At 40.0% G+C, this 24,313-nt stretch overlaps 1 protein-coding gene, 1 long non-coding RNA gene and 5 other non-coding genes across 8 annotated transcripts in view; 3 read left to right on the plus strand and 4 right to left on the minus strand.

The window, feature by feature from the left end:
- LOC109409189 (brain-specific homeobox protein) overlaps window positions 1–8,032 on the minus strand; it is a 31,658-nt gene extending 23,626 nt beyond the window's left edge. For both annotated transcript variants that reach the window (XM_019682614.4, XM_029871220.2), the window contains exon 1: window positions 6,250–8,032. In XM_019682614.4, coding sequence (XP_019538159.2) covers window positions 6,250–6,740 — 491 coding nt within the window. In that variant the 5' untranslated portion in view covers window positions 6,741–8,032. The remainder of the gene's footprint in view (window positions 1–6,249) is intronic.
- Window positions 8,033–9,942: 1,910 nt separating this feature from the next.
- On the plus strand, window positions 9,943–11,280 carry LOC115265838 (uncharacterized). Its single transcript, XR_003896939.2, has 3 exons — window positions 9,943–10,633; window positions 10,940–11,014; window positions 11,077–11,280. It is a non-coding gene; the product is annotated as an uncharacterized LOC115265838 (long non-coding RNA).
- Window positions 11,281–18,109: 6,829 nt separating this feature from the next.
- Trnac-gca (transfer RNA cysteine (anticodon GCA)) lies at window positions 18,110–18,181 on the plus strand. Its single transcript has one exon. It is a non-coding gene; the product is annotated as a tRNA-Cys (tRNA).
- Window positions 18,182–20,046: 1,865 nt separating this feature from the next.
- On the minus strand, window positions 20,047–20,118 carry Trnaq-uug (transfer RNA glutamine (anticodon UUG)). Its single transcript has one exon. It is a non-coding gene; the product is annotated as a tRNA-Gln (tRNA).
- A 701-nt stretch (window positions 20,119–20,819) lies between these two features.
- Window positions 20,820–20,891, plus strand: Trnaq-uug (transfer RNA glutamine (anticodon UUG)). Its single transcript has one exon. It is a non-coding gene; the product is annotated as a tRNA-Gln (tRNA).
- A 287-nt stretch (window positions 20,892–21,178) lies between these two features.
- Trnac-gca (transfer RNA cysteine (anticodon GCA)) lies at window positions 21,179–21,250 on the minus strand. Its single transcript has one exon. It is a non-coding gene; the product is annotated as a tRNA-Cys (tRNA).
- Window positions 21,251–22,280: 1,030 nt separating this feature from the next.
- Trnaq-uug (transfer RNA glutamine (anticodon UUG)) lies at window positions 22,281–22,352 on the minus strand. Its single transcript has one exon. It is a non-coding gene; the product is annotated as a tRNA-Gln (tRNA).
- Window positions 22,353–24,313: the final 1,961 nt, after the last annotated feature.

Below are 24,313 nucleotides of genomic sequence, written 5' to 3' on the forward strand. Positions count from 1 at the left end.
TATGCCAAACCTCAAAATGACGTGGCGCACCGCCTTTTTTGGAAATAGTTCATTGCATTTCACTATTAATTTTGTTTGGCATAGATTTTTTTTGCTACAGCAACAGGGTTTTCCCCGTGAAAATTTGCAAATAAACATTATGGACATGGATGATTGATATAATTTCCGTTCTTGCATTATTAATAGTTTGCAATTTACTGCCAATTTATGTGATGATTTTATTTTCAGATTCAGTTTGATTCTTTGGTTTTAATCGTTTTTTTTTAAGATGTTGTACGAACTCCAAAACGGCATGTTGGTCTTCTTGCGACCTACACAACAAATCTTATCTATGCTGTACAGTATACTACAAGAATATGTCACAAAACCAAGTAGCATACATAGGGTTTTAAGGGTTGGTTTTAACAACCTCCTGTAGGGTGGGCCCTTTTGGGTTTTAATGGGTTTTATTACGGGTTTATTAGAGCTGTTAGGATTTCTAAGCTTTAAAATTAGTTTTAACTGTTTGATTGTAACAACAGCTTGTAAGCAATGAGAAAACTAAAAATGTTACTTGGGTATCTAAAACATTTTATCATTGAATATACTAGAATTCCAAGTAAATCGAGGCTCCTGAATAGAATTTTTTTTCGCACATATAATGTGTGTGTAATCCTCGAGGGAGGAAGTCTGCCTATGTCATAGTTCTATATATTAAGCTGCACTGAATAAAATATTGTTATAATAACCTTTTTTGGAGAAATATGTTTGATAGTATTTTATTGAAACTATATGCTGCGAAAATTTGAAAGGGTTTGGTTTGATTTTTACAAAGTTATTGAGAATTTTCGGAATCGCCTAAAAGAGTTCTGAAGGACTGACAACAAACGAAGAACCGGTAAAAAATAATGCAAAGGACAATCTGAATCATTTGTAGCTAGAACATATTGCTCAGGTGTAGTTTTGAAAAAATGTGCTAGAAAAAAATGTTTTTGTTTCCGAGAAAACATGGGAACACAAGTTCCCATGTTTTCTCGCCAAGTCTCCCCAGGGATCAAGTCTTCTCAGTCTTCCCTAGGGCTTCTAAAAGGCCATCTGCTAAGATGCCCAAGTAACATTTTTAGTTTTCTCACAGCCTACAAGCTGTTGTTACAATCAAACCATTAAAACTTGTTTTAAAGCAAAATGATCCTTACAGCTCTAATAAACCCGTGATAAAACCCTATTAAACCTAAAAGGGCCCACCCTACAGGAGGTTGTTAAAACCATTCCTTAAAACGTTGTATAGGCCAGTTGGTTTTGTGGCATATTCTTGTAGTATACTATACAGCATAGATAAGATTTGTTTTATAGCACGCAATAAGATCAACAAGCCGTATTGAAGTTCTTAGAGCACCTTAAATGAACAATTAAATCCAATGACTTGAAAATAATCTGAAACTAAAATGAAACAATAACATGGTAGTACATTGCAAATAACTAATAATGCAAAAACGAAAATTACATCGGTCATCCATGTTAATAATATTTATATGTCAATTCCCACGAAGAAAAACTCTGTTGCTATGACGAAAAAGTTCATGCCAAACAAGTTTTCCGGTATAATGCAATACGCTGTCTCTAAATAAGACGAAGCGCCACTTCATTTTGAGGTTTTTGTCATAAAGAAAATAACAATTTCAATCCCCCTTGCAAAACCATGAATTTAAATCACAATCCAATTATCAACATGGCGCACCTACTTTGCAAGCAGGAATTGATTATCGTGATGGAAAATATGGATGCCGTCAAGTTAAATCCTCCTGGTTTTGTTTAAGATTGTTTAAGATCGTTTAGTGTTAAAGCATCATGTTCTAGAATTGCTGCTCTTTATGAATACGCTGCAAAAACAAGCATACACCTATTTATTCCTAACGCATAAGTATATGCGCTTCTTAAACACTGTTAGGTTTTAAGGAAATGCGGTATCAGACAGAATGCTCTTAAGAACTCTTCGCTTGGCCGATAGCGGTAAAAAACGTAAACAAATGAAAACCTTTTATATTTTTGTAAGATTCCTAATGGTGTTTTGTGTTTTTGAGGCTGTTTGAGTGTTCGGTAAGTAATATAGTAGTAAACAATCAGGATCTCATTACTCCGGCTGCGGCTGTGAGTAAAAGTAAGCCATTATTCGAGCACAGCTGTGATGCCGGGCTTATAACAAACGATGGAATCCCCATCCATCAGGTGCTTTGAAAACCCCAATCACAATCGGACTCTAGAGAAAGAAGCTTAATGTGGTGATGGGAAATTAAACCCACCCGAGGTTTTTCCATTGACGTTTGCTTCAATTAGAATGAAGAATAATTATATCTGGTGAATTATCCTTTCGTTTATGTAGCTCATTGAATCTATTGATCAAAGATCGATCAAGATCGTATTTCAGTATCATTCTTAAGCTTGCTTTAATACTTCCACTGTTAACCCTAATAACGTTTAAGATTGCTTTATTAAGAATTTAGGTAGTTTATCTGCTTTTAAAAGCGATATGATATAACATGCATGCGGCTATGAAATAAGTGTTAGGTTCAAGTTTTAATACTTACTTAACAGTTCGTTTCCAACACTTTTTTTTGCTTGGCAAAAAGACAAACAGATAAGTTTTATTCGATGGACTTGTAGGTATCTACACACTGTTTTAGAGTTGCTTTTGTTGTTAATGCTGCTTTGCAACATAAACATTTTCAGTAAACCTGAAAGGGCTTTAAAAATCCATGACAAAACCTCAATAAATAATATCTAAGAGCAGAAGGCATAGAAATTGTTACTTGGGATGGCTAAAATGCCACTTTATGAAAACATCAAAAAATGACGTCTATCCCGAAAAATTTCCCCCCTCTGTCACGCTTTTGCGTATACTCAATTCATGGATTACCATACTTTTACCCCACCTAAACGATGGTCGTCATATTTGAATGACCCCTGATAAGAACAGCGTAGGCATCAACAACCTTGCGCCTCCATATGTTTTTCCACTTCCTTGGAACCACTTGGTTGATATTAAAATTACCAGGAAACTTTAAGGACAAACGTCTTGAAATCCCGTTTCAACAGTACATCAGAACTTCAGATGCACAAATCTCAAGAAGTTAGATTCAAACAACGGTGCATTTTATTATTCCGTTCTTGCTCACGTGTAAATTGCGATATTTAAATTATTTTGTAAACGAAACGCTTTATTCAGTTTGTTCAGAAAAGTTGTGTGTTTTGTTAGACTGATCAATTATGCAGAAAAACATATTGAAATTTGGGCATTTTGAATGAAAATCGACCAATGCGTACTTTATTCTGTCCAATACTGTACACAACGATCGTTTCAAGACAAGAAGGAGAGCGCTACAGAAGTTACAGTTGGCGAAGTTCGCTACTCGCCACGTGTTTTGTGTATCGGAGTAACCTTTGTAACCCTTTGTGAATTGTTCAATTATGTTACTGGTTGTGATTAAGATTATAAATGTGTAGAAAATGGAGAAGTTGAATCATAACAAATTTTGGAGCCATGTTCGAAATATATCCAAAACGAGTTCCTTTAGAGTACGTTCCAGAAGCCTGAATTAGGTCAGTGAAGTCATTGATGCTTTCCTTGATTAGCGGGATGATGAATATGAAAATCATGTTGGTAGAGCCATCACATGGCTTATTTTAATGCCACTAACAAAATTTCCTCACAGCAGGTTCCTCCGGGGAACGTTTTGGTGGGGCAGCTGTGGGATGACACAGCTGTTAAACTCGATACATCGCCATACTGTGTACGTATAGTACACAGAGTCAAATATTTGACAAGGGAAGAACTCAAGAAACAACATCTGTTTGACACTGTAACCTGTCAACTAGGTTCCAATATGTAAATAGTTAAATTGTAAATATTTTGTAGATAGCCAATGGAAATTAATTCGTGTTTATATAATTAAAATCGAAAATAATCTATATATATAAAAATGAGTTTAAAGTTCCTTTGAGGCAACAAAACTCACGAACAGCTGGACCGATCAGGATGACTCTTGCATGGTTTGATTCGTATTCATGGTGGCTGTGTTTATAAGTAAAAAAAGTTACGAAAAATAACTGAAAAAGTAAGAAAATTGATAAAGTATGTACTGACTTTTATGACCGGGGAAGAAAACCGACACGATCAAAATGAAACCAATCTAGAGTGCCATGCTGCAATGACCTTAACAATTGTCAAACCACCACAACTTGGCAAGACAAAGTTTGCCGGGACAGCTAGTATTGAATAAAAAAAAATAGAACTGAATAAAATGAATTGAAAAGTTATTTGAATTAAATTTAGTCTATCCCTATCATCTTCCCTACTTCTTTTCCTTGGTGTCAGATGCCCTTTACAACCCTATAGAAATTTGAATTTAAAAATCACAATCCACACGATTATGTCGGGGCCCGTGGCGCAGTGGTCCACACGTTTGCTTCATAAGCGGATGGTCATGGGTTCGAACCCAGCCCCGGCACTTGCAATTTTTCGTCAGTTGCTCTTCCCCTCGAGAGCAGCTGGCACCTGACCCTCTTCGGAGCATATAGCTCCAACGGACCCGGAATTTGGATATCGGCAAACCGCAACTCATAATGGACCCCCCAATCGGACTGGAAAAGGAACAGCAGCCAAACATCAGCATCATCGTGCTCATCATTCTACCGTGGACAGGGTAGAAAAGTTGAAGCAGCACAAGGCACCAGTTCGATATAGTTAAATTAGAATAGAATACATGTAGGCGTTGTACAAAAGTGCAGCGTCCAATTGGAATCGCTCACGTAGTGCCCGAGTGGACAAAAGAGCTGTAAATTAGGTTAAGTGAATAAGAATAAAAAAAAAAAAATCCACACGATCCAATACCCCCTGACACCAAACGACCAATCAATTCATACCAACCATACTCAGTATGAATGCCACGTCATCCCATCATGGATCCCGGGACAAGGACATCGACTGGAATAAAAACCCGATGCATGGATGAATCCCTCTTTTATTTGGTAACGAAATTCTGAAGTATTAACAGTCCATAGTAGACCAGTATCTTTTAAACAGTGACGAAATTTACGTCGCGGTGTTCCAGTGAGCTGTACCACGAAAATAACTTTAACGGCCTCGAAGTTTCCGTGAAAGTATATCACCGCACAACATTACCGCCGGGGAGTGAAAAGTGCCCTGGACCACAACCAAGTGCCTAGTGTGCAAAAAGTGCCACGTGGGACTGGGGGGACGTACGCTAGCGTGAATTACCCGTGAACCTCAGTGACCACCGACGCTACCGACGACGCCGACGACAGCGACGTCTATCGAGCACCGAAGACGATCATCCGTCCAAGATCGAGCTTCGAGGAACGGCGCGAAGCACGACGACCATCCACGTGCGTTGCCGGACCAACCCGAGCAGAAATGGTTCGTTATTTATACCTGTTTCCTATATTTTCTACTTTCCTGTTTATTTTGAGACTAAATTAAAATCTGAATTAAAATTAAATATTGATTTTTTCTGAATTAGATACTTTTTTATTTACCTACGTAATCCCTTTTCCGCCATCTACAATTTGTTTGTCCAACTGGGGCCAAAAGCGTGGGAAATGAGTCCGCTAACTTTCCAAGCTTAAAATAACGATCCTGAGATCCAGGTCACCGTAAGAGGCCTTGAGTGCCCACCTCGGAAGCAGCCGCAGCCGTCGGCTCAAGACTAGCAGCCTGGGGCTTTGGCAGGTTCCCGTCTGGGGCCGAGCAGAAAAAGAGACCGGGATCAAAGAGAACCGTATAAACACTAATGAAAATTTGATCGAGTCAAACAAGATGTTTAAGCATAAGTTACTTTTTGGACAAATTTTTGACTCTGTGTACTTCGATCTTAAGTTATTGGTAGCAAACAAATTTGATCTCCTAGGATTCTGTGCAATTTGTATCTCAATATTAGGTACCAACATTACAAAAAGGCAAAACTGATTTATGAAGCCATCACTTTCATTCAAAGCTGCAGATTGTGTTTTATCCTTTCCGCTTATTCTAAAACTAGATTTTTTTTTTAAATCTTCATTAACAATGTTTTATTACAATGGCCCAAACATCCATGGTCCAAAGACAAATTAAACTTATTTTTTTGGCTTTGAAACTGTGAAAAAACTGCGTGTTTAGCTTTCAGGGTCTGAATATCGCCTGTCCCAGCAAATCGGAAATATTCCTTAAACGATGACACAGCAATAATGTTACATTAAAACCAAACTTTAACAAACCTTTCCGTGGGTAACGGCTTTCGGTATTCCTCTTCACATCCGCTTATTCCATTGATTGTGACTGGACCGTGGCTATTATTCCTATTGCTATCACTGCGTATCACGTTACTATCACTAAATTTACTACTATTGTTGTTGTTGCTGTTGTTATTTCCATCGCCACCTCTAAATTGGGGCACTTTTCGATGACCTCCACAGGAGTCCACCGAGGCATTGCTATTGTTACTACTGCTGCTTCTACTATTGCTACCACCACCACCCATACCACCTTCAATCACTTGCGGCCCAGAGGGAGACCCTGGGGTTTTCACCGATTTCACGTTAAAATTAGCACTATTGTTATTGTTGTTGTTGTTATGTCCATTTTGAAACAGTATATCCTCAATAGAAAACGGGACCTTGGAAGCGATCGTGCCGCCGGGTGTAGCCCCTCCAAGTACCGTCGGAGATTTGTTCGGAGTGTCCTTGTAGGACAGCGGATGTAGAGCCATATTCCAAGTAACACCTACAGAGTCACAACTATTTCACAACCGACCGATATCTCCTCCAGTAGTGGGTCATTGAGCTGTCTACGGAGGAACGGTGCAGCTTCCGTTTCAAACGAAGGACCCTAACGAACTGAGCGGCGTTTCAAAACCGATAACCGTTCTAATCGATGCTTGCCGAAGGACGTTTAAAAGATTTATGAAGCTCGGAGAATTTAACGTGGAAAGTGCACCCATATCGTGCCACATGTCCTCTTTCCAATCACGTGGCAGCGGTGACACGCGCACATACACACACCTAGACAGCCAAACGAGTCGTCAATCGCGGTGGCAAGGATAATGAGAATGTGTATCCCTGAGCTGCTGCTGCTGCTATAGTAACAATATAAGAGCGCACATAGAACCAAGGAACGCGTTCCCGCTTGTTATCACATTGCATACTTGCAGCCGGAGCACGTAACGACCAACCGAGATTGCTACGGGGGGTGGAAGCTACCAGAGGGTGAGCTGAGCAGGAAAAGACCGTTTATGTACGACGACCAGACTGTGAAGGTGGAAGTATTGTGTGTAGTTATTGCTATGCTATGATTCTTCCCTCCATCCGGTTCGTTTCCGGCGACATCATAGGAGGGAGCACTTGGGAGCAGAAAGCGTTCACTTCCATTTCACAATTTTCCTAGAGGAGGAAAATATCTACTCTCAAGGGTGATGTGGCTTTACATAGAGGAAAGTATCTACAGCATCGGCTCGAATATATACTGGTAGCAGGAAAATGTTGGCATGACACCAGAGCAGCCAATTACATATTTTCCGTAATGAATCGGGCACCATAAGCGCATAAATTGTCTACCTTAATTGTGGCAATTTTAGATCCTTGGGCCATGTAACCGGAAAGTTATATTCTAGGAATTCAGTTAGTTGAACATATTTACCGCTAGTTAACATGATAATCATTACAAAAATTATGATACATAAAAAACTAGCTTTAGTGGTTGAAAATAATTACTGTAGCATACTTACGAGCATTTTCACCGGCAAACATCCGTTCCGGTTACCAACCATTGAGAGCAAACCACAAAAATCGGAAATATCGATGTTCTGAATGTATACGGAAGCATCCATTGTTATAGTTCCTATGGCGTATGTGTGTGTGCGCCCCCGTAGTCACCTGTAATGGAATTAATTATGGCTCATTAAAATGTTAATGAGCTCTATTATTTTTCAGTTGGCGGTTTGCTGTGCCCCGTTGCTCGTTGGAATCGATCACTGGCGGCGGCGTGGCCATAAATAGAACAGGCATAATTATTTGTTGAATTTCACACATCATGCTGGGCGGAAGTGGATAAGAACGCGAATTGCTCGAGTATCCAATGAGCGTTATAGCGTTATGATGTGCTGCGACATACAAAATACTTCAAATATAATCAAGTCGTTGATGACCGATTGAAAAAATGGACTGCACAAAAATGGCCACTATAACTCATATTTTTCCTTCAGTATCGGCAAGTATGTGGACTAGTGTGGGTCATCGGAACCGTTTTCTCAGATCAAAGCTTTTTTGGTTCCGTTTCGGGTCCTGAGTATCTGTGCAAAATTTGAGCACGATCGGTTGCGTCTACACTTTGCGCATTGCAATTGAAGTTTGTATGGGATTTTGTATGGGAAAACATACTTTTTTGCATTTTAGCCATAAGTTGAAAAATTTTGTCTGAAACTTTTTAACCGATACTGTAAAATGATAGCCTAGGATGTTCTTAAAAACTTTGTTGAAGACCGCAAAGCGATCCGATGCGTGTGAAAATAGTTATAACCAACGAACAGCATGCATGTGTTTATGTTTTAACATGTAAAGGAATAACAATAGCAACAAAAGCATGCTGTTTCGGCAAGCACTGCCAACGCTATAACTTTATTCATAAGCATCAGATCACTTCGTGGCCTTCGACAAAGTTTTTCAGGACACCCTAAGCTATGTTTCACTTTATCGGTTACACGGTTTTAGAAAAATTCGAGCTTGTTATGAGAAAAATGCAAAAAAGTATGTTTTTCCATGTAAAACCCCATACAAACTTCAAACGCGATGCGCAAAACGTAGACATAATCGATTGTGCCCAAATTTTGCACTCTTATTTGGGTCCTGAAATGGGATCAAAAAAGCTTTGATCTGGTGGGATACCATTGAATTTTTCATTTTCCCATATAAACGATGACCCACTCTAATTGTGGACTTTGGTGGCACCAAGGAGTTGAAAGATGTAACTCGTGTTTTTAATTTGAACATTAACTAAATGCTACGGAAACATTAAAATTTCTAAAATTGCTTGGCTTGCGAACATATCTATTCCTCTGAGGTCATTTGGGCAGGTGACCTGTTTTATGCACATGATGCTGTAACTTCATCACTGTTTAACCAATTGACTAGATATTTGGGGCACGATGAGGTACATACAGTATGTCTATATCTAGCAATGTACAAAAATTCAAATCAATTGATGTGAGAAATTCATCTAATTATAGCGGAAAGTACTCTCTGCACAGACCCTATGTTTTTGTTTCCCCTACAAAATTTCATGAAACACGATGCCGTATGATATTAGCCCTTTGTAACTACTAAGGCTTCCGAATTGCTCCCAAATACAAGCTCAGTAACTGTGTTACGGGTATAAATATTTGTTACAATTATAAGACAGAATAATTGTTTAATGTGTTATAAGATTATTATTCGTTCGTTCTTTGTGTTGTATGTTTCATTTTAACTTATATATATTCCCATACTTCTAATGCACATTTATAGGGTTCTGGAAAAATAGAGGCCCATTAAATGCAATCCCACTTTGATTGCCGACTTTCAGGCTATTTCGGGCAGCGGTCAAGTACTAGAGATGTAAACCTTCCCCTGCCACGGACTTCAAGTTGTTAAGCTCAAGTATCGAACCCTGAAACGGGATGCCCGATTAGGATTAGTTTTCCTAGACAAAACCAAGCTATGAACACAGCAACAAATGATGTGAACTAAAAGGCAAAATGCCAACTAAAATACAATTTCAGGATGACTGATGGACCCAAACTAATAAATGAAACCTCATCATCCTGTGATCGGAAGGAGTTATCCATCTGGATAACAGGGCACATTTATGTTATGTGTTGTGCTGCGTCAATTTGTGATGTCTGTATATTGTGCATTTGTAAGGTTCTATGTATGCCGTGAAGTGTTGTTACGTTTAGGTTAGGTTTTGGATGTCAATCTTGATGTTAGTTTAAATAAATAATAAGTAGAACCATTTAGCATACAAATGCTAAGAGAAGTGGAACACAAGTAACGTGTATTGGAAACCCCTGCTCAACCAACTTATACACTCGATCGCCTCCATCCAGAAACTATGGCACCATGCGGCAATCGTGGGACATACACACACCTCCAAGCACGAATTCACCATCCTGCCGAAAGAGTTGTGGAATCGAAGGAAAAGAGGTGCCGAGGCCGACACGATGAAGAGTCGTACATCACAACGTACAAGGAGAGCATTCGGGTAATGCACTCTCTCACTCTCTCACGATCATCGCTGTGGAGCGTGCTCGCAAGCCAATTTAGGGCACGATCGTCATCTCAATTACTCTCGCTCACACGATCAGTACTTGGACTGTATGCTAGGCAGCACGGGGAAGAATAACGGAGACCAGTCGACACGAACTCGTAGATCAAGCCAGATGTGGGTATAGTCACGTGACCGCATCGGTGGTGTAGTGCTTTATGGCATAACGAAGTTCAAGCGCGATTTCCGTAGAGTCCGGAGCGACACTAAATCGGGCGGTGGAGTCATCCTGAATATTGAAAGGCGTCCGACGCGTGATCTTATATGCTCTAGCCAGTGGTCACGTCAACCGATAGTTGTGGAACGGTGAGTGATGAAATAAGATGGCGGTTTCCGTGAAACTTAAGGACAGACTTGATAGAATCCCAAAATGGCCGCCACAATGGCCGACTTTGGCACCTACTCACGATTTCGAGGGCACAAATCTCTTCGTAAGCAAAACCAGTGCACCTGAGATTTTAATTTTAAGCTAATTACAAGTGAGCAAGAACAGAATAATGAAATACATGGCTGTTTGAAGCTTGCTTCTTGAGATCTGTGCGTCTAAAGTTTCGATGCAATGTTGAAGCGGGATTTCATGACGTTTGTCCTTAACAACGATAATCGTTACAGATATAACTCGAACGGAACGATCAGTGTCCTGCTCTTTGGCTTTAGGAGTGTATCGTACAAAAGGCCCCATCCAGGGTAAGATCGCCAATAAACGAGTTCAATGCTTGTCCGATTAAATCAGAACCTGTGTTTCATAGGGCCTTTAAGCGTATCGACTGTTCCTCCACTTGGCGTCGTTGTCAAATTGGCGTCACTATGCACTCATGGTATGGCATCGGGAGAGGCGGCGAAGAAGAGGTAGCCGTTTGGAGTCTATCTCAATGCAAATCTGGCGGTGATCAAGGGAGAGAGGGGATCATCAGCGCTTGCTCCGCCGCGTGTAGGAGAAATGTCCGCAGCAGCGTAAGGCTGCGGCCAGAGTGGACGCGTCGCGCGACGCGACGCGGTGCGGCGCGTTTTTGACGCGGCTTCCAACGCGGCTTGATAGCCACAGTGAACGCGTCTATTCGTAAAGCAAACTTAAAAGTTTTCATAATTTCCGCCACCTTTGCACATGAATACTGACCATAACTATTTTATTTATTAATTATTTTATTAAACTCACCATAATTATTTTATCTTTCAAATTACAACACACGGTGAGAAGTTTTGATAAGATTTTTTGTATATTGGATCACTTCACACCATCAATGTATAATTTCCAACTCGGGTTGCAGAGATAGTTTGTGACAGGTTTGCCTTGACAACCAGTAGCACACAATCAAAGCGAGCTGTCTCCTCTCTATCGGTTTAAAAGCCTTAGTAAAAACAATTTAAAAAATATTTTTTATTCATATTTATTTTTTTAATATTTATTGGAAAATGTTTATTACAATTCGAAAATAAGTAAATAGTACATATTTTAATGTAACATTTTTAAGCGTGTATCTTTCAAACCAAAACAAGGCGCTGCACCGGCCGACGGGTATGCGTCGTGTTCGAGGTTAGAATGCGCGTTTGCATGGTGACTGGAGTTTGGTGCCAAAATGCTAGTTCAGGTAAGACTTTGCCTCAATTTCAAGTTTAAAAATATTTGCTAATATTAAGTGTTTTAGATTTCAGCCCTCGATAAGCAAGCTCCCATCAAAGCTCGACATTCCGGTTGAGCAACGGCATCACGGGACCAGAACAGAAAGATCGCTAGAGTTATCTGATGAAAAATTTCCAGGAGATATGTGATTATTGTGCTCAACCTAAAATTAAAAATGAACCATTTATCTAAATTTACCTTCAACTGCTATTTATTTCAGATGATTCAGAAGAGGTATACATTTGGGACAATGGTGATTCCCTAACCTCAAATCAACCCGTCCTGCAGGTACAAAATTTGAAATTTTGTGAACAAGTGAGCTTGTAGTCAGAGCTACCACAGGGTTGTATACGTAAAAAAATGGCACCCCTTCGTTTATTTTTAAACAGCAATGCAATGGAACAAGTTTGTTAACTCAAAAATAGTATATTTTTATTTTGAAACTTTTTTTAAGCTTACAGCCCTAGTAGAATACTTTGAGAAAGTAAAATAAACGAGAGGGTGCCAAACGTTTTTGTGCATGAAACATGGATAAGAGTAATGTGAAAGCTCTGCTTGTAATGGATGTAGAATGACAGAGATTTTGATTATTTCCGTTAATTCTTTAGTCATAAATTTGAAGGAATTACTGATTTTGATTCGCAGAATAGGTGAAAAGTGAGGTGACGAGACGCCACCGGATAATAAACATGTGGTATTATTCATGTTAATATTTTTCACATTCACATTTGAATACATTTGAAAAACAATTTCGTGAAATTAGCGCCATGATTTGATAAAAACGGACGAAATTCACACAAAAATATACCGCATTTAGTTCACTACTGGACTGCGAACTGCGACTTCTATAGTGCGAAAACGTAAATAAAAGTGCGCGATTGCCTCAAATCAGGTTGATGTTTTCGGCGCACTAATTCTTCAATCTATGGTGAACAAGTGCTCTGAAGACACCGAGTTGATTTGATGCAATCGCGCACTTTTATTAGCGTTTTCGCACTCGTGAAAACTAGTGCGATAGTCCAGTGGTGAACTAAATGCGCTATACAAAATTCTCCGCGCGAACCGCGTGACTTCCGCATCAAAAACAGTGCATGCACTGTTTTGTCGTGCGTCGCGCGGCTAAACGCTTTCCGCTTCGCATCGTTCCGCGCGCACTCTGGCATGTTATGATTGTTTTCCCTGTATTCTAATGAACGAAGTTCTGCCGCGCGTCGACGCGCGACCTGTCAAATGCCGCATTGCACCGCGCCGCGCCGCGTGACGCGTCCACTCTGGCTGGCACCTAAGCCACATCAGAGGGAGTACGGTGAACGGAGAGTGGACCAGAGAGGGATCGACACTGAGCAGAAGTGGTGGTTGTAAGGGTGCACCCTTACTGTGAGTACTCACGTGAAGATGAGACAACAAAATGTAAACCGATTAGGGAAGATGAAACATAGGAAAGCGGTAAGGGCCGATTCAAATATGACGTCCATCATTTTTCGGGAATTTTAGACCCCCCCCTCCCCCTCTGTCACGCTATTTTGTATACCTTATACATGGAGTGTCACACTTTCTAAGACCCCCCCTCCCCCCTAAACGATGGACGTCATATTTGAATGACCCCTAATAGGTAGGAGATGAGGAAAGGAAGGAGGTTGTATGTAGTAAGGTTGAGGCCAAAATACAGGGTGTTGGGTTCCTGAGTGCAAACTTTTTAAAGGGTGATAGAGGACCATAAATGGGGAAAAAAATGTTCTACGCATATGGTCAAATCTCAACCGTTACGTAGTTATTGAACTTCCCATGTTTGTGACTCTCATTGCCTTAGCTGGCTATAACTTGAAAATGGTCAAACTTTTCGCAATTTTTTTACCCTTATTCGAAAGATTATTGAATTTTCTATCAAATGGCATCTTTGAATCGATTGGTTTAGTTAATTAACTAAGTTTTCTAAAGCAAAACAGCTAAAAATAGTGTGTTTTAATTTGTTTTTGTCAATTATCTTTGAAACATGCGTGATAAATTAAAATTCTTTCTTTGGCAAAGTTGTGGCTCCTGTTCCACTCTACAATTCGCTCTTTGACATCAAGCGTCTATCTCTTATTGTTTTCTTGCAATTTCGATTTAAACATCGCATTTCAGGTAAAAAATTGCAACTGTCAAGGTAAGTACTTTTTTGCGCACTGTGCCGCACATTTAAATCGAAATTGCTAGAAAACGATAAGAGCTAGAAGTTTGGTGTCAAAAAACGAATTGTAGAGTTGAACAGGAACCACAACTTTGCCAAAGAAAGAATTTTAATTTATTACGCATGTTTCAAAGATAATTGACAAAAACAAATTAAAACACACTATTTTTAGCTGTTTTGCTCTAGAAAACTTAGTTAATTAACTAAACCAATCGATTCAAAGATGCCATTTGATAGAAAATTCAATAATCTTTCGAATAAGGGTCAAAAAATTGCGATAAGTTTGACCATTTTCAAGTTGTAGCCAGTTAAGACAATGAGAGTCAAAAACATGGGAAGTTCAATAACTACGTAACGGTTGAGATTTGACCATATGCGTAGAACAATTTTTTTCACCATTTATGGTCCTCTATCACCCTTTAAAAAGTTTGCACTCGCGAACCTAACACCCTGTATACGTAGATGAAAACAATTGAAGTAGTGTCAAACTGATGAATGTAACAGTGTTAATGGTTTGTAATAATTAATTTCTTTTATTTTTGTAACAACTGGTCTGCAAAACGGTGAGTCGATAAGGAGAGCGTCCCACATAGCTCTGGTCCTTACAAGTTCCTACCTCATGCTTCCACGGGTCAAGTGATAACAAAGATCGCCAGCTAAGAGTTGTGTGCTTTGCTGGTAGCAGAGAAGAGAAGGGCATCTCAGAACAAACCGAACACACGAAAAGTGATAAATTTTAGGCGTGAAAAATCGACTTGATTTATTTTGTTTCTACCCATTTCGTTTCCATCGTGTATAAACGTCAAAACAACTGCATGGCTCAAAGTGTATTGATTATTTCAGGTATAATTAAAACTAATGGACAGATGACGTCATATCGATGATTAATTATCTTATTCTTCGAAATTTTGTTTCATGGAGAGCATATCAATTGTTTTTTCGACCACTGTCGCAATAATATGGTGCACGTACCAAAGATGTTTTTTGCAATTGCAGGCTGTTATAAAGCATAATAATGGTGTTTTAACATTTTTTCTTGATTATCATAACGGATTCATACATATTCCCATCACTATTGTATGGCGTACCCTATTTACGGTTTTAAGAGATAAGCAACTTCGACTGTGTCCCCGAAATACATTCTAGTTAAACACATTTTTTTGCGAATCAGTTTTTGAGTTGGTGTACCTGCCTCCGAAATACTTTGCTTTTTCGTGTCAACACGGTTGAAATTTTCCGTGTAAAAAGTGTGGCTTCAACCGCTAGGTGTCGCGACCAACAGCATGAAATATTTTTCAATTTCTGACTCGGGAGATGGCCTTCTCTTCTCTGCTGGTAGTGCAGCCTGGGCACTGTTGGCCTTCTAACTTCAGCTAGATTGAGGAGGTACGACCCGAGCGTCTGTTCAACCGAGTAGGTGCGGCTCAAACAAATGAAATGCTGCATGAAAGCGGGCATCGGGCGGCTAGCTTCTACCAAAGCTGTGGCACCACCAATGAACTGGGAACAGGATTCATAGTGTTGGGCGATGAACGTGAATGTTTGTTCCGACAACTCGGACTATGAACACCTCATGGGACGCCATGGTCTCGGAGATATGAGCGAAAACGGAGAGCTGTTTGCAGAGTTTTGTGGCAACAATGACATGGTGTTTTGGGAATCGCTCTTTCCTCATCGACCAGTGCACAAAGTGACATGCCCAAGTAACCACGGCGTTGGAGCCTTATTGCATGCAGATATACGGTGTATTAAGAGCAATCATTGCTTTACATGCAAACTTAAGGTTGATTTAAAGTGGAAATGGGCAATTATAGAATCAAATTAAGATTATACTGGTATAATCTTAGAACAGTCGCATAATTGCCAATTCCACTTTAAATCAACTTTAAGGTGAAACATCAACAAATCCCATTGCAATTTTGCATACAAACTTTAGAGGCACAAATCTGACGAACGAAGCATCGAACCAAGCCGCACTTGTTTACCCTGGCTTTGCTCACTTGTAAAAAGCGGCAACTTTTCCAAATCGAGCAAATTTGTTTACTAATTTTTAAAATTGGTGCTCTGAAAGTCGTGAGTAGGGGTTCAAGTCGGCCATTGTGGCAGCCATATATGTATCCTCTGAAGTTTCTCCTTAAGTGTTCATGTAAAGTAATCATTGCTCTAAATACACCGTATATCTGCATGGAATAAGGCTTCAGCGCCGTGGTTACTTGGGTGGGTTTCCCGTGATGGCGTCACACCCAGCCTTCTTGATGTGCGGAACAAACGTAGTGCCGACAAACCGAATCACCTGAAACACCCGACGATCCAAATCACCTGAAATACCCTACCCTCCCTAGGCGAAGACAACTTATTGTTTACATTTTACGACAAGGAAGATTGATTTGATCGATTGAACCAGCTTTTGCTGCAGTAGTGAAATCCAACTTTGAAGTACCACAAAGCTTTTGTGGAGTGTGAATGAGGATTTGTTCAACAATGAATCTGGTGAAGTGAAAGCTGAAAGGTGATAAAGAACAAGTCGGATAGCCGCTGCTCTGGTGCAGTTGCCTTTCGCGTTATTATTCGATTTCCAGTGCTATAGGGGCTGATTATTGTTAGTCTACATCTTTTTGCTTCCTTCTGATGAGTCATTGCCAAAGGTAAGTTGGAATATTTGTAATTATTGGCTACCTTCCATCTGATATGACGGGAATTGGCGCGTATGGTCCACTGCACGAATTTATTCTGGCCTGCTTACTCTCACACGAAATTTGACGTTTGAGAGGTGTCGGCACCGCTCAAACGTCAAATTTCGTGTGAGAGTAAGCAGGTCAGAATAAATTCGTGCAGTGGACCATTCCTCATTACACCAACAAAGCTAGCCATGAAAATGTTTGACAATTCACAAGTCATTTTGACAGACCACACACATGCACGAAAAAGACGGATAACATATTCTACTTTATCGATCTAGTTGCCGTCCTTTTCATGCTCATGTTACATCTGTCAAAATGACCTGAGATTTGTCAGTCATTTCGAGGTTAGGTTCGTTGGTGTAATGAAGAATAGGGCACTGCATGAAATCCTCTCCTTCTCTTTCACTCTTACAGAAATTTTGTAAACAACAAGGCCAAGAAACGTCAAAATCCCATACAATATCAAAACAATGCAGAGCCCATAACCCAAGTCATAACCTACTTCGCTCTAGAAAAACAGTGGACCATTCTGGCTCATGCAATCAATTTCTTCTCACATTTTAAGCGCTGTTTGCAGTTCAGAAGAAATTTTTCGGCCTATCTTGATGCATGGGAAATTCCTTGCCTGAATCGCCCAAGAAACCGTTTTTCTTCGATCACAGTACGCAGTTGCGAAGAAATGACAGTTCAAATGGCAGTCACCGTGGAAAGTTTCTGCCAGGAATCGGTCAAGAAGTTTCTTGAGCGATTCCTTTCAAACACCAAACTAGGCTTTAGTCATGACTCACCAGCTTGTTGGTGGGTTCCGAACGACCGAATCCCCGCTTTGCGCTTTCATGATTTCATTGACGGCATAAACGAAACCAAAATGTAGTCTCATTATCGAAGTAAATAGGTCCCCCTCCGAGCTGCTGCAACTCAGGCCTTATCATTTTACGCAATCCATAGCATGGCTGCCGGCAATATAGGAGTCCGCCATACCTACGTATTCTGCAACAAATTACACCTGCCGTCGCAGTGTTGTAGGTATGATGGAGTGGGTCACTGCAAAAAAGCCATAATGTTTCCATTTTCTTCCCCAAAGGCTCATTCCAACTTGCTGCAAAAAAAAAAAATAAATATGGAAGCATTAGTTACCTGATCGCACCCGGTACATAACCAAACCACGCCCATTTGTTTCAGTTTTACATACCAGACATCCAGCTTGCACCACTACTAAAGCACAAACTTCGTTAAAAATCATTTGAATTGGAAGGGGTAATGAAACAGCAAATGCTTTTGTGTATCTCTATTTCACACAATGTCGCAACGGGGGTATAGCTCAGTGGTAGAGCATTCGACTGCAGATCGAGAGGTCCCCGGTTCAAACCCGGGTGCCCCCTCAGATCTTTTTTTGGCTGTCTCTTTTTAATAGTCAGCTTGGAGGGGTCATTCAAATATGACGTCTATCGTTTAGGGTGAAGGGGAGGAGGCTCTGAGAAAGTGTACAAGGTATACAAAAAACATATGACAGGGGGGTTTCAAAATTTCAGAAAAATGATGTACGTCATATTTGGATCTTCCCAGACTTCTTGGTTCAGGTTGTTCGTAAATTATTGCACTGTTCCCACCAAATCGAACTGCACAGTAGGAAAATGTGACGATAAGGGAACGTCCATAAATTACGTCACGCTAAAATCGACCATTTTCAATTCCCCTCCCCCCTATGTCACACTTTTTGTATGGGACCTCTGAAATTTTTTGTATGAGCCGTCACACTTTGCTGAACCCCCCCCCTCCCCCCTCAAAGCGTGACGTAATTTATGGACGTTCCCTAAGTGCAACCATGCTGTCTGGCAGCATTTTTACGTCGAGAAAATGTCACAGATTAGCACGTGGTGTGTATTTCGTCAGATACTTTCTCGGTTTTGTTTTGATTCTCATCCATCTGACAACTCTCCGAATCAATTTTCTCGCGAAAGTTGTTGCAGTGTGGCCTGTTCTGCAGGTTTGTGTGTTTCTTTTTGTGGAAAAAGTTTGTGAAATGTTGAATTTATGAAAATGATGTCAGCAGCCGTGCCCGAGCACAGAAAAAGTGTGATACTTTAAAGAGTTTAAAAATATTTGTGTTACGTATTAATAAACGGTATTAAATGAATAGCCCCTAGACTACGGCGCGCAGAGGTATAGTAAACGAGCAGATGCTCTCTCGAGTTGATCAAGCCGTACGTCTTTTATCATTTATTTTCTAGCACATTCGCAGTCAGCTCCAGCTGATCGAAAGCAGGAAATATTTTTCAACATTTAAGGACAGACTTGTTAGAAACCCAAAATGGCCGCCACTATGGCCGACTTTGGGACCTACTCACGATTTAGAGGGCACAAATCTCTTCATAAACAAAACCAGCGCACCTGATCTTCTTATTTTAAGCTTATTACAAGTGAGCAAGAATAGAATAATGAATTTACTGTTGTTTGAAGCTTGCGTCTTGAGATTTGTGCGTCTGAAGTTCTGATGCACTGTTGAAGCGGGATTTCAAGACGTTTGTCCTTAAGAAAGTGCTAAATTCCTTACATTTAAATCTCGCGTTTAGTATCATACAGGCGTATCTACAATGATCGATTTCTCTTCATCGATTTTCTCTTCGGATTATTGTGGGAAATACGACCAATATTCGGATGATCTCTCGATATATTTCGGTAAGTAACGACTAGCACTATTTAGCTTCTAAATCAACAAAAACAACCGAAAATGATTTGCCGGCCAAGTTATTAACCAAAGAGAAAATCGATGAAGAGAAATCGATCATTGTAGATACGCCCGTATGATACTAAGCGCGAGAAATACATTTGAATTATTGGTGCTCGACTTGATTACAGACCCCTTTGATTATTGTGAATGATGGAAATCTCAGGTAAGTAAGTAAGAATTGAAAATGTTCCAGCTTGTTGCCGGCCGGTCGATTTTTTTTGGCTATAAGTCTGCGCGAAAGTTTGCGCAGGTGCGAGCCAGATTTTATAAGATTTTTAAAGGGAGAGGACGCCAAATTTGAAAAGCAATCGAGGTGGCGGGGAATTTGTTTTCAAAGGTTCTCGCGGTAAAATAATCATGGCCTGGCCGCTCAATCAGTTTTGGCATCTGAGACAACCTTAAATATATAAATATCTTGTGTGTGGGTAGATGTTCTGGTCTCATGTTCTGATTTGTTGAAGAAAAGCCCCTTTCGTTTATGCCATTCCCGTTTTATGATACACAAGAAAAAAAACGAGGTTCCACCGAGATTTGAACTCGGATCGCAGGATTCAAAGTCCTGAGTGCTAACCGTTACACCATGGAACCGTGGTGCAGCTGGTCGAAAATGAAAAAAAAAATCCGATTAATCCACCTAGTTTCGACCACCACCCTTACACCGCAGTGTGATTGCTTAAAAATATTTTTGTATGCCAATGCGACGCGAATTTTTCATACGATTTGACAGCTTCTTAGGGGCTGTCCATAAACCACGTGGTCATGAGGTTCGGCCAATGACCATTTTGTATGGACAAATAAAAAAATTTGTATGGACAAATGACCACGCGGGGGGGGGGGGGGGGGTGGTTTAAAAATTCCAAAATAAATGACCACGTGGTTTATGGACAGCCCCTTATAACTTTACAAGTTTACTTTCACTGTTACCTCGCGGCTACTCTGAGAAGCGTGTAAAGGGCCCTTCATATATTTAAACAGATTAAATCACTGACTGCGTAAGCCATGATTTTATCGAAATGTTCCATGGAAGTGTGAATAAAATAATCAAAGATTGTCTTGGTGATCGCGACGTTTAATCAGTAGTAGATCAGTAGTAGATCTACCGCAGTATTACGCACGTCCAACAAATCTTTACATATTTTTTCGATATATTTGTTACAATGAGGGAAGAGGTTCAAAATTTGCGTTACGTAATATTTCAACAAACCATAACGGACGCAAAAAATCATGACAGACAATGGGAAAGCTTTACCTACAAAATTTGTAACCCTCTGAGCACCCAGTTTTAGCACGGTTCCATGGTGTAACGGTTAGCACTCAGGACTTTGAATCCTGCGATCCGAGTTCAAATCTCGGTGGAACCTCGTTTTTGCTGTTTCACAAAATATCGGATATTTTGAGCAAATAACGATTTGCAACTGATTTTGTAAGAACGCAAGGTAGGATTCACAAACGTGACCTTCAAGGGTTAGAATGTAATTTGATCTTGATCGGAGTGTATGCCATGCATGCATGATGTAACGAAACTTAACAGTGTTAAACTTGTTCTTGTGCTGACATGTAAATCATATTTCAAGCAATCCCTCTCTTCCCCTCCCAATTTGTCGACAATAATTTAGCACAGAGAAATTCCACAAAAAAAGTATCGGCGAGGGGGCACCCGGGTTTGAACCGGGGACCTCTCGATCTGCAGTCGAATGCTCTACCACTGAGCTATACCCCCATATGTTGGGGATCATTGGGGAGCATTGCATCAAATCTTGTGAGGGGTGATTCAAATATGACGTTCATTTTTTTACTTTTCCTAACTCATTGGTTTTTGATTTACTTAACCATACACTGACAATAACATTAATAATAGTAGGGGGAATCACAGAACAGCGTAAACCACTGATTAATTATGATCGTGATTAAGCGTCACGATCACCAAGGCAATTTTGGATTATTTCATTCGCAATTTCATATAAAATTCAATAAATACAGATAATCTTAGCTCTGCTTAGTGAATCCCCTATGTATCATTTTGTGTATCACCAAGATGATAGTCCGAAAGCACGACTAGACTATGACCCCATGGTCCACTGCACGAATTTATTCTGGCCTACTTACTCTCACACGAAATTTGACGTTTAAGCGGTGTCGGCACCTCTCAAACGTCAAACTTTCCGTGAGAGTAAGCAGGCCAGAATAAATTCGTGTAGTGGACCATTGGTCATTCTGCACGAATTTAGTCCACTACACGAATTTATGCCGGCCTGCTTACTCTCACAGAAAACAACAACACCGCCCAAACGTCAAATTTCGTGTGAGAGTAAGCAAGCCAGTATAAATTCGTGCTGTAATCCATAGAAAAATATGACTCAACATGCTTAACAACCCTTTCGGGCTATCATCTTAATCATACATGGAATGATATGTACAATCATTCACCCAATCGTAAATGTATAATACATTTTTATTAGGGGAGTCAATATAGTTATACATAGTTTAATCCGGTTTAATCATTTAAAAAAATAGTGTTAATTTTCAAATTAAAATTGAAATGTGGTACATACATTAGGTTATCACACATGTGCGAATGTCGTGTAAATCACTGTTATTTTCTTTTCTATCTAATTTCTTATCTTTGAAGTTTTTTTCAATTAGAAAACGGATGAATTCGATTACAATTTTGCTTATTGTGACTTCAGCTGTTTAAGATTTTATTAAATTCATGATTAAGTCTAACCATTAATTCCCGATAGCAAAAAACGAGGTTCCACCGAGATTTGAACTCGGATCGCAGGATTCAAAGTCCTGAGTGCTAACCGTTACACCATGGAACCTATATATCCAATGTGCTTCTTAAAGGTCATGAAAAAATCGGCTGCATGCTTTGATGTGAATGCACGTGCTATCGACATCTTCGAAAATTACACCGTTCACCGTTACCCATAACGCTCATAACAACACAACATTCAGCGGTGTTATGAAAAAGTGCGGTGTAAGGTTCGGAAACATAATGATGGTAACGCACACGGAAAGAAAAACATGACGAGAATTAAAAATGTGAACCATATAATTTTGGGGCCTTCGCATCTGGTAAAAAATGTATCAAATCAAATTGCTATGAATTTTTGACCTGCAGAATGGGGAGAAATGTCATTTTTTTTCTTGCGGAATAATAAAACGGGCAAAAATTAACATTTGGAGAAACAGGACTGTCTTCGGTTTGGTAGCAAATTGGGTTCACGACAAGGACCATAACCGTCTTTCTAATATGTAATGGTTTGTTGGTTGATATGCATTAATAGATCGAGATGGTGTCCGGCCATTTGGCCGAATGCCGTTTGGCCGAATGTCGTTTGGCCGAACGCCATTTGGCCGAATGCCATTTGGCCGAAAGGGTCGTTTGGCCGAATGCCGTTTGGCCGAATTATTATCAAAAGGATTTGGAGGCGTGGGCAAACTCTGGATAACATTCTAGCTTCCAATATGATCATCAGAAATATTTCCTTTTTTTAATTATAGGCTATTCTTTCAAGTTTTACCATCAAGGGATTAGTTGGCGTTGAAACTGGGAATATTTTTGTCAGTGATTTTTCCTTCTTTGAATCAAAGGCTGTTCTTTCGAGCTATACTGATATAGGCAACAGTGACAAGATCACTTAAGTTCATCATCCTTTTTCGGCCAAACGGCATTCGGCCAAACGGCGTTCGGCCAAATGACCCTTTCGGCCAAATGGCGTTCGACCAAACGGCATTCGGCCAAATGGCGTTCGGCCAAATGACCTGGAACCGATCGAGATAGGTACCCTACAGCGACAGAAACATGTTTGTTAGCCAAAACGATTTAGACGTCCCAAGTAACCACAAGCATTATATCATTGCACGAATAAGACTGAATATCAACCTTTGCAATGCGAAATGCAGTAATTCCACACTTGTTATGCAATAATCCTTTAGATTGGCATTATCAATGTAATGATGCATTATTTTTTTTACATTAGGGTGTTCTAAAAGCTGATATACGATAATTCAATAATTCATTACTGCAAAAACTGAATAAATGCAATGTACAAACTAGCAAAGGTTGCTCTAACAATACAATTTTAAAAGCTTGACTCAAATGGTAAACAAATGCAATCAATAAGAGTGAACAACTTTACTCTAGCCGTCATCAACACTTCTGGTTCCACTCCCGACCAACTTAATCCCCGTTTGAACCACCGATCGACGACTTTTTTTTTTTCAGAAAAACCTTTTTAAAGATTACCTTTTCTCTTTCTGTTGCCTGCTATGATGGAAACCACAATTACCATGTGAGCAGTGTGGGAAGGGTGTTTTAATTTTCTTATATTGATTAAATTTATTCTGAAATGCATTATGTATTTATCAGTGATTATCAGAATGTGATTACAGGGATTCTATTACATATGACATAGTCGTTTTGCCCTCTACTGCAATGATTGAGACAGCAGAACAGTTTCCTTTTAATTAATAAAATATCTTTTGTTATCACTGCAGCAGAAACGGTCCAAGGTGCCAGCGCGTATGGAACTCATCTAGCGGTCTTCAACAATTCTGGTTCGATTCCCGACCCGGCGACAAAAAATAATGGTTAAAACGTGCATGTGTGTTAGGGAAGATTCAAATATTACGTCCATCGTTTTTTGGGATTTCTAGACCCCCCCTCCCCCCTCTGTCACGCACTTTTCCTATACCCAATACACGTACTGTCACACTTTTCTAGACCCCCCCCCCTCCCCCAAATGTTGGACGTAATTTTTGAACGTTCCCTTAGTCG

Source organism: Aedes albopictus, chromosome 2, assembly GCF_035046485.1.
Source record: "Aedes albopictus strain Foshan chromosome 2, AalbF5, whole genome shotgun sequence".
NCBI classification, from domain to species: Eukaryota; Metazoa; Arthropoda; class Insecta; order Diptera; family Culicidae; genus Aedes; species Aedes albopictus.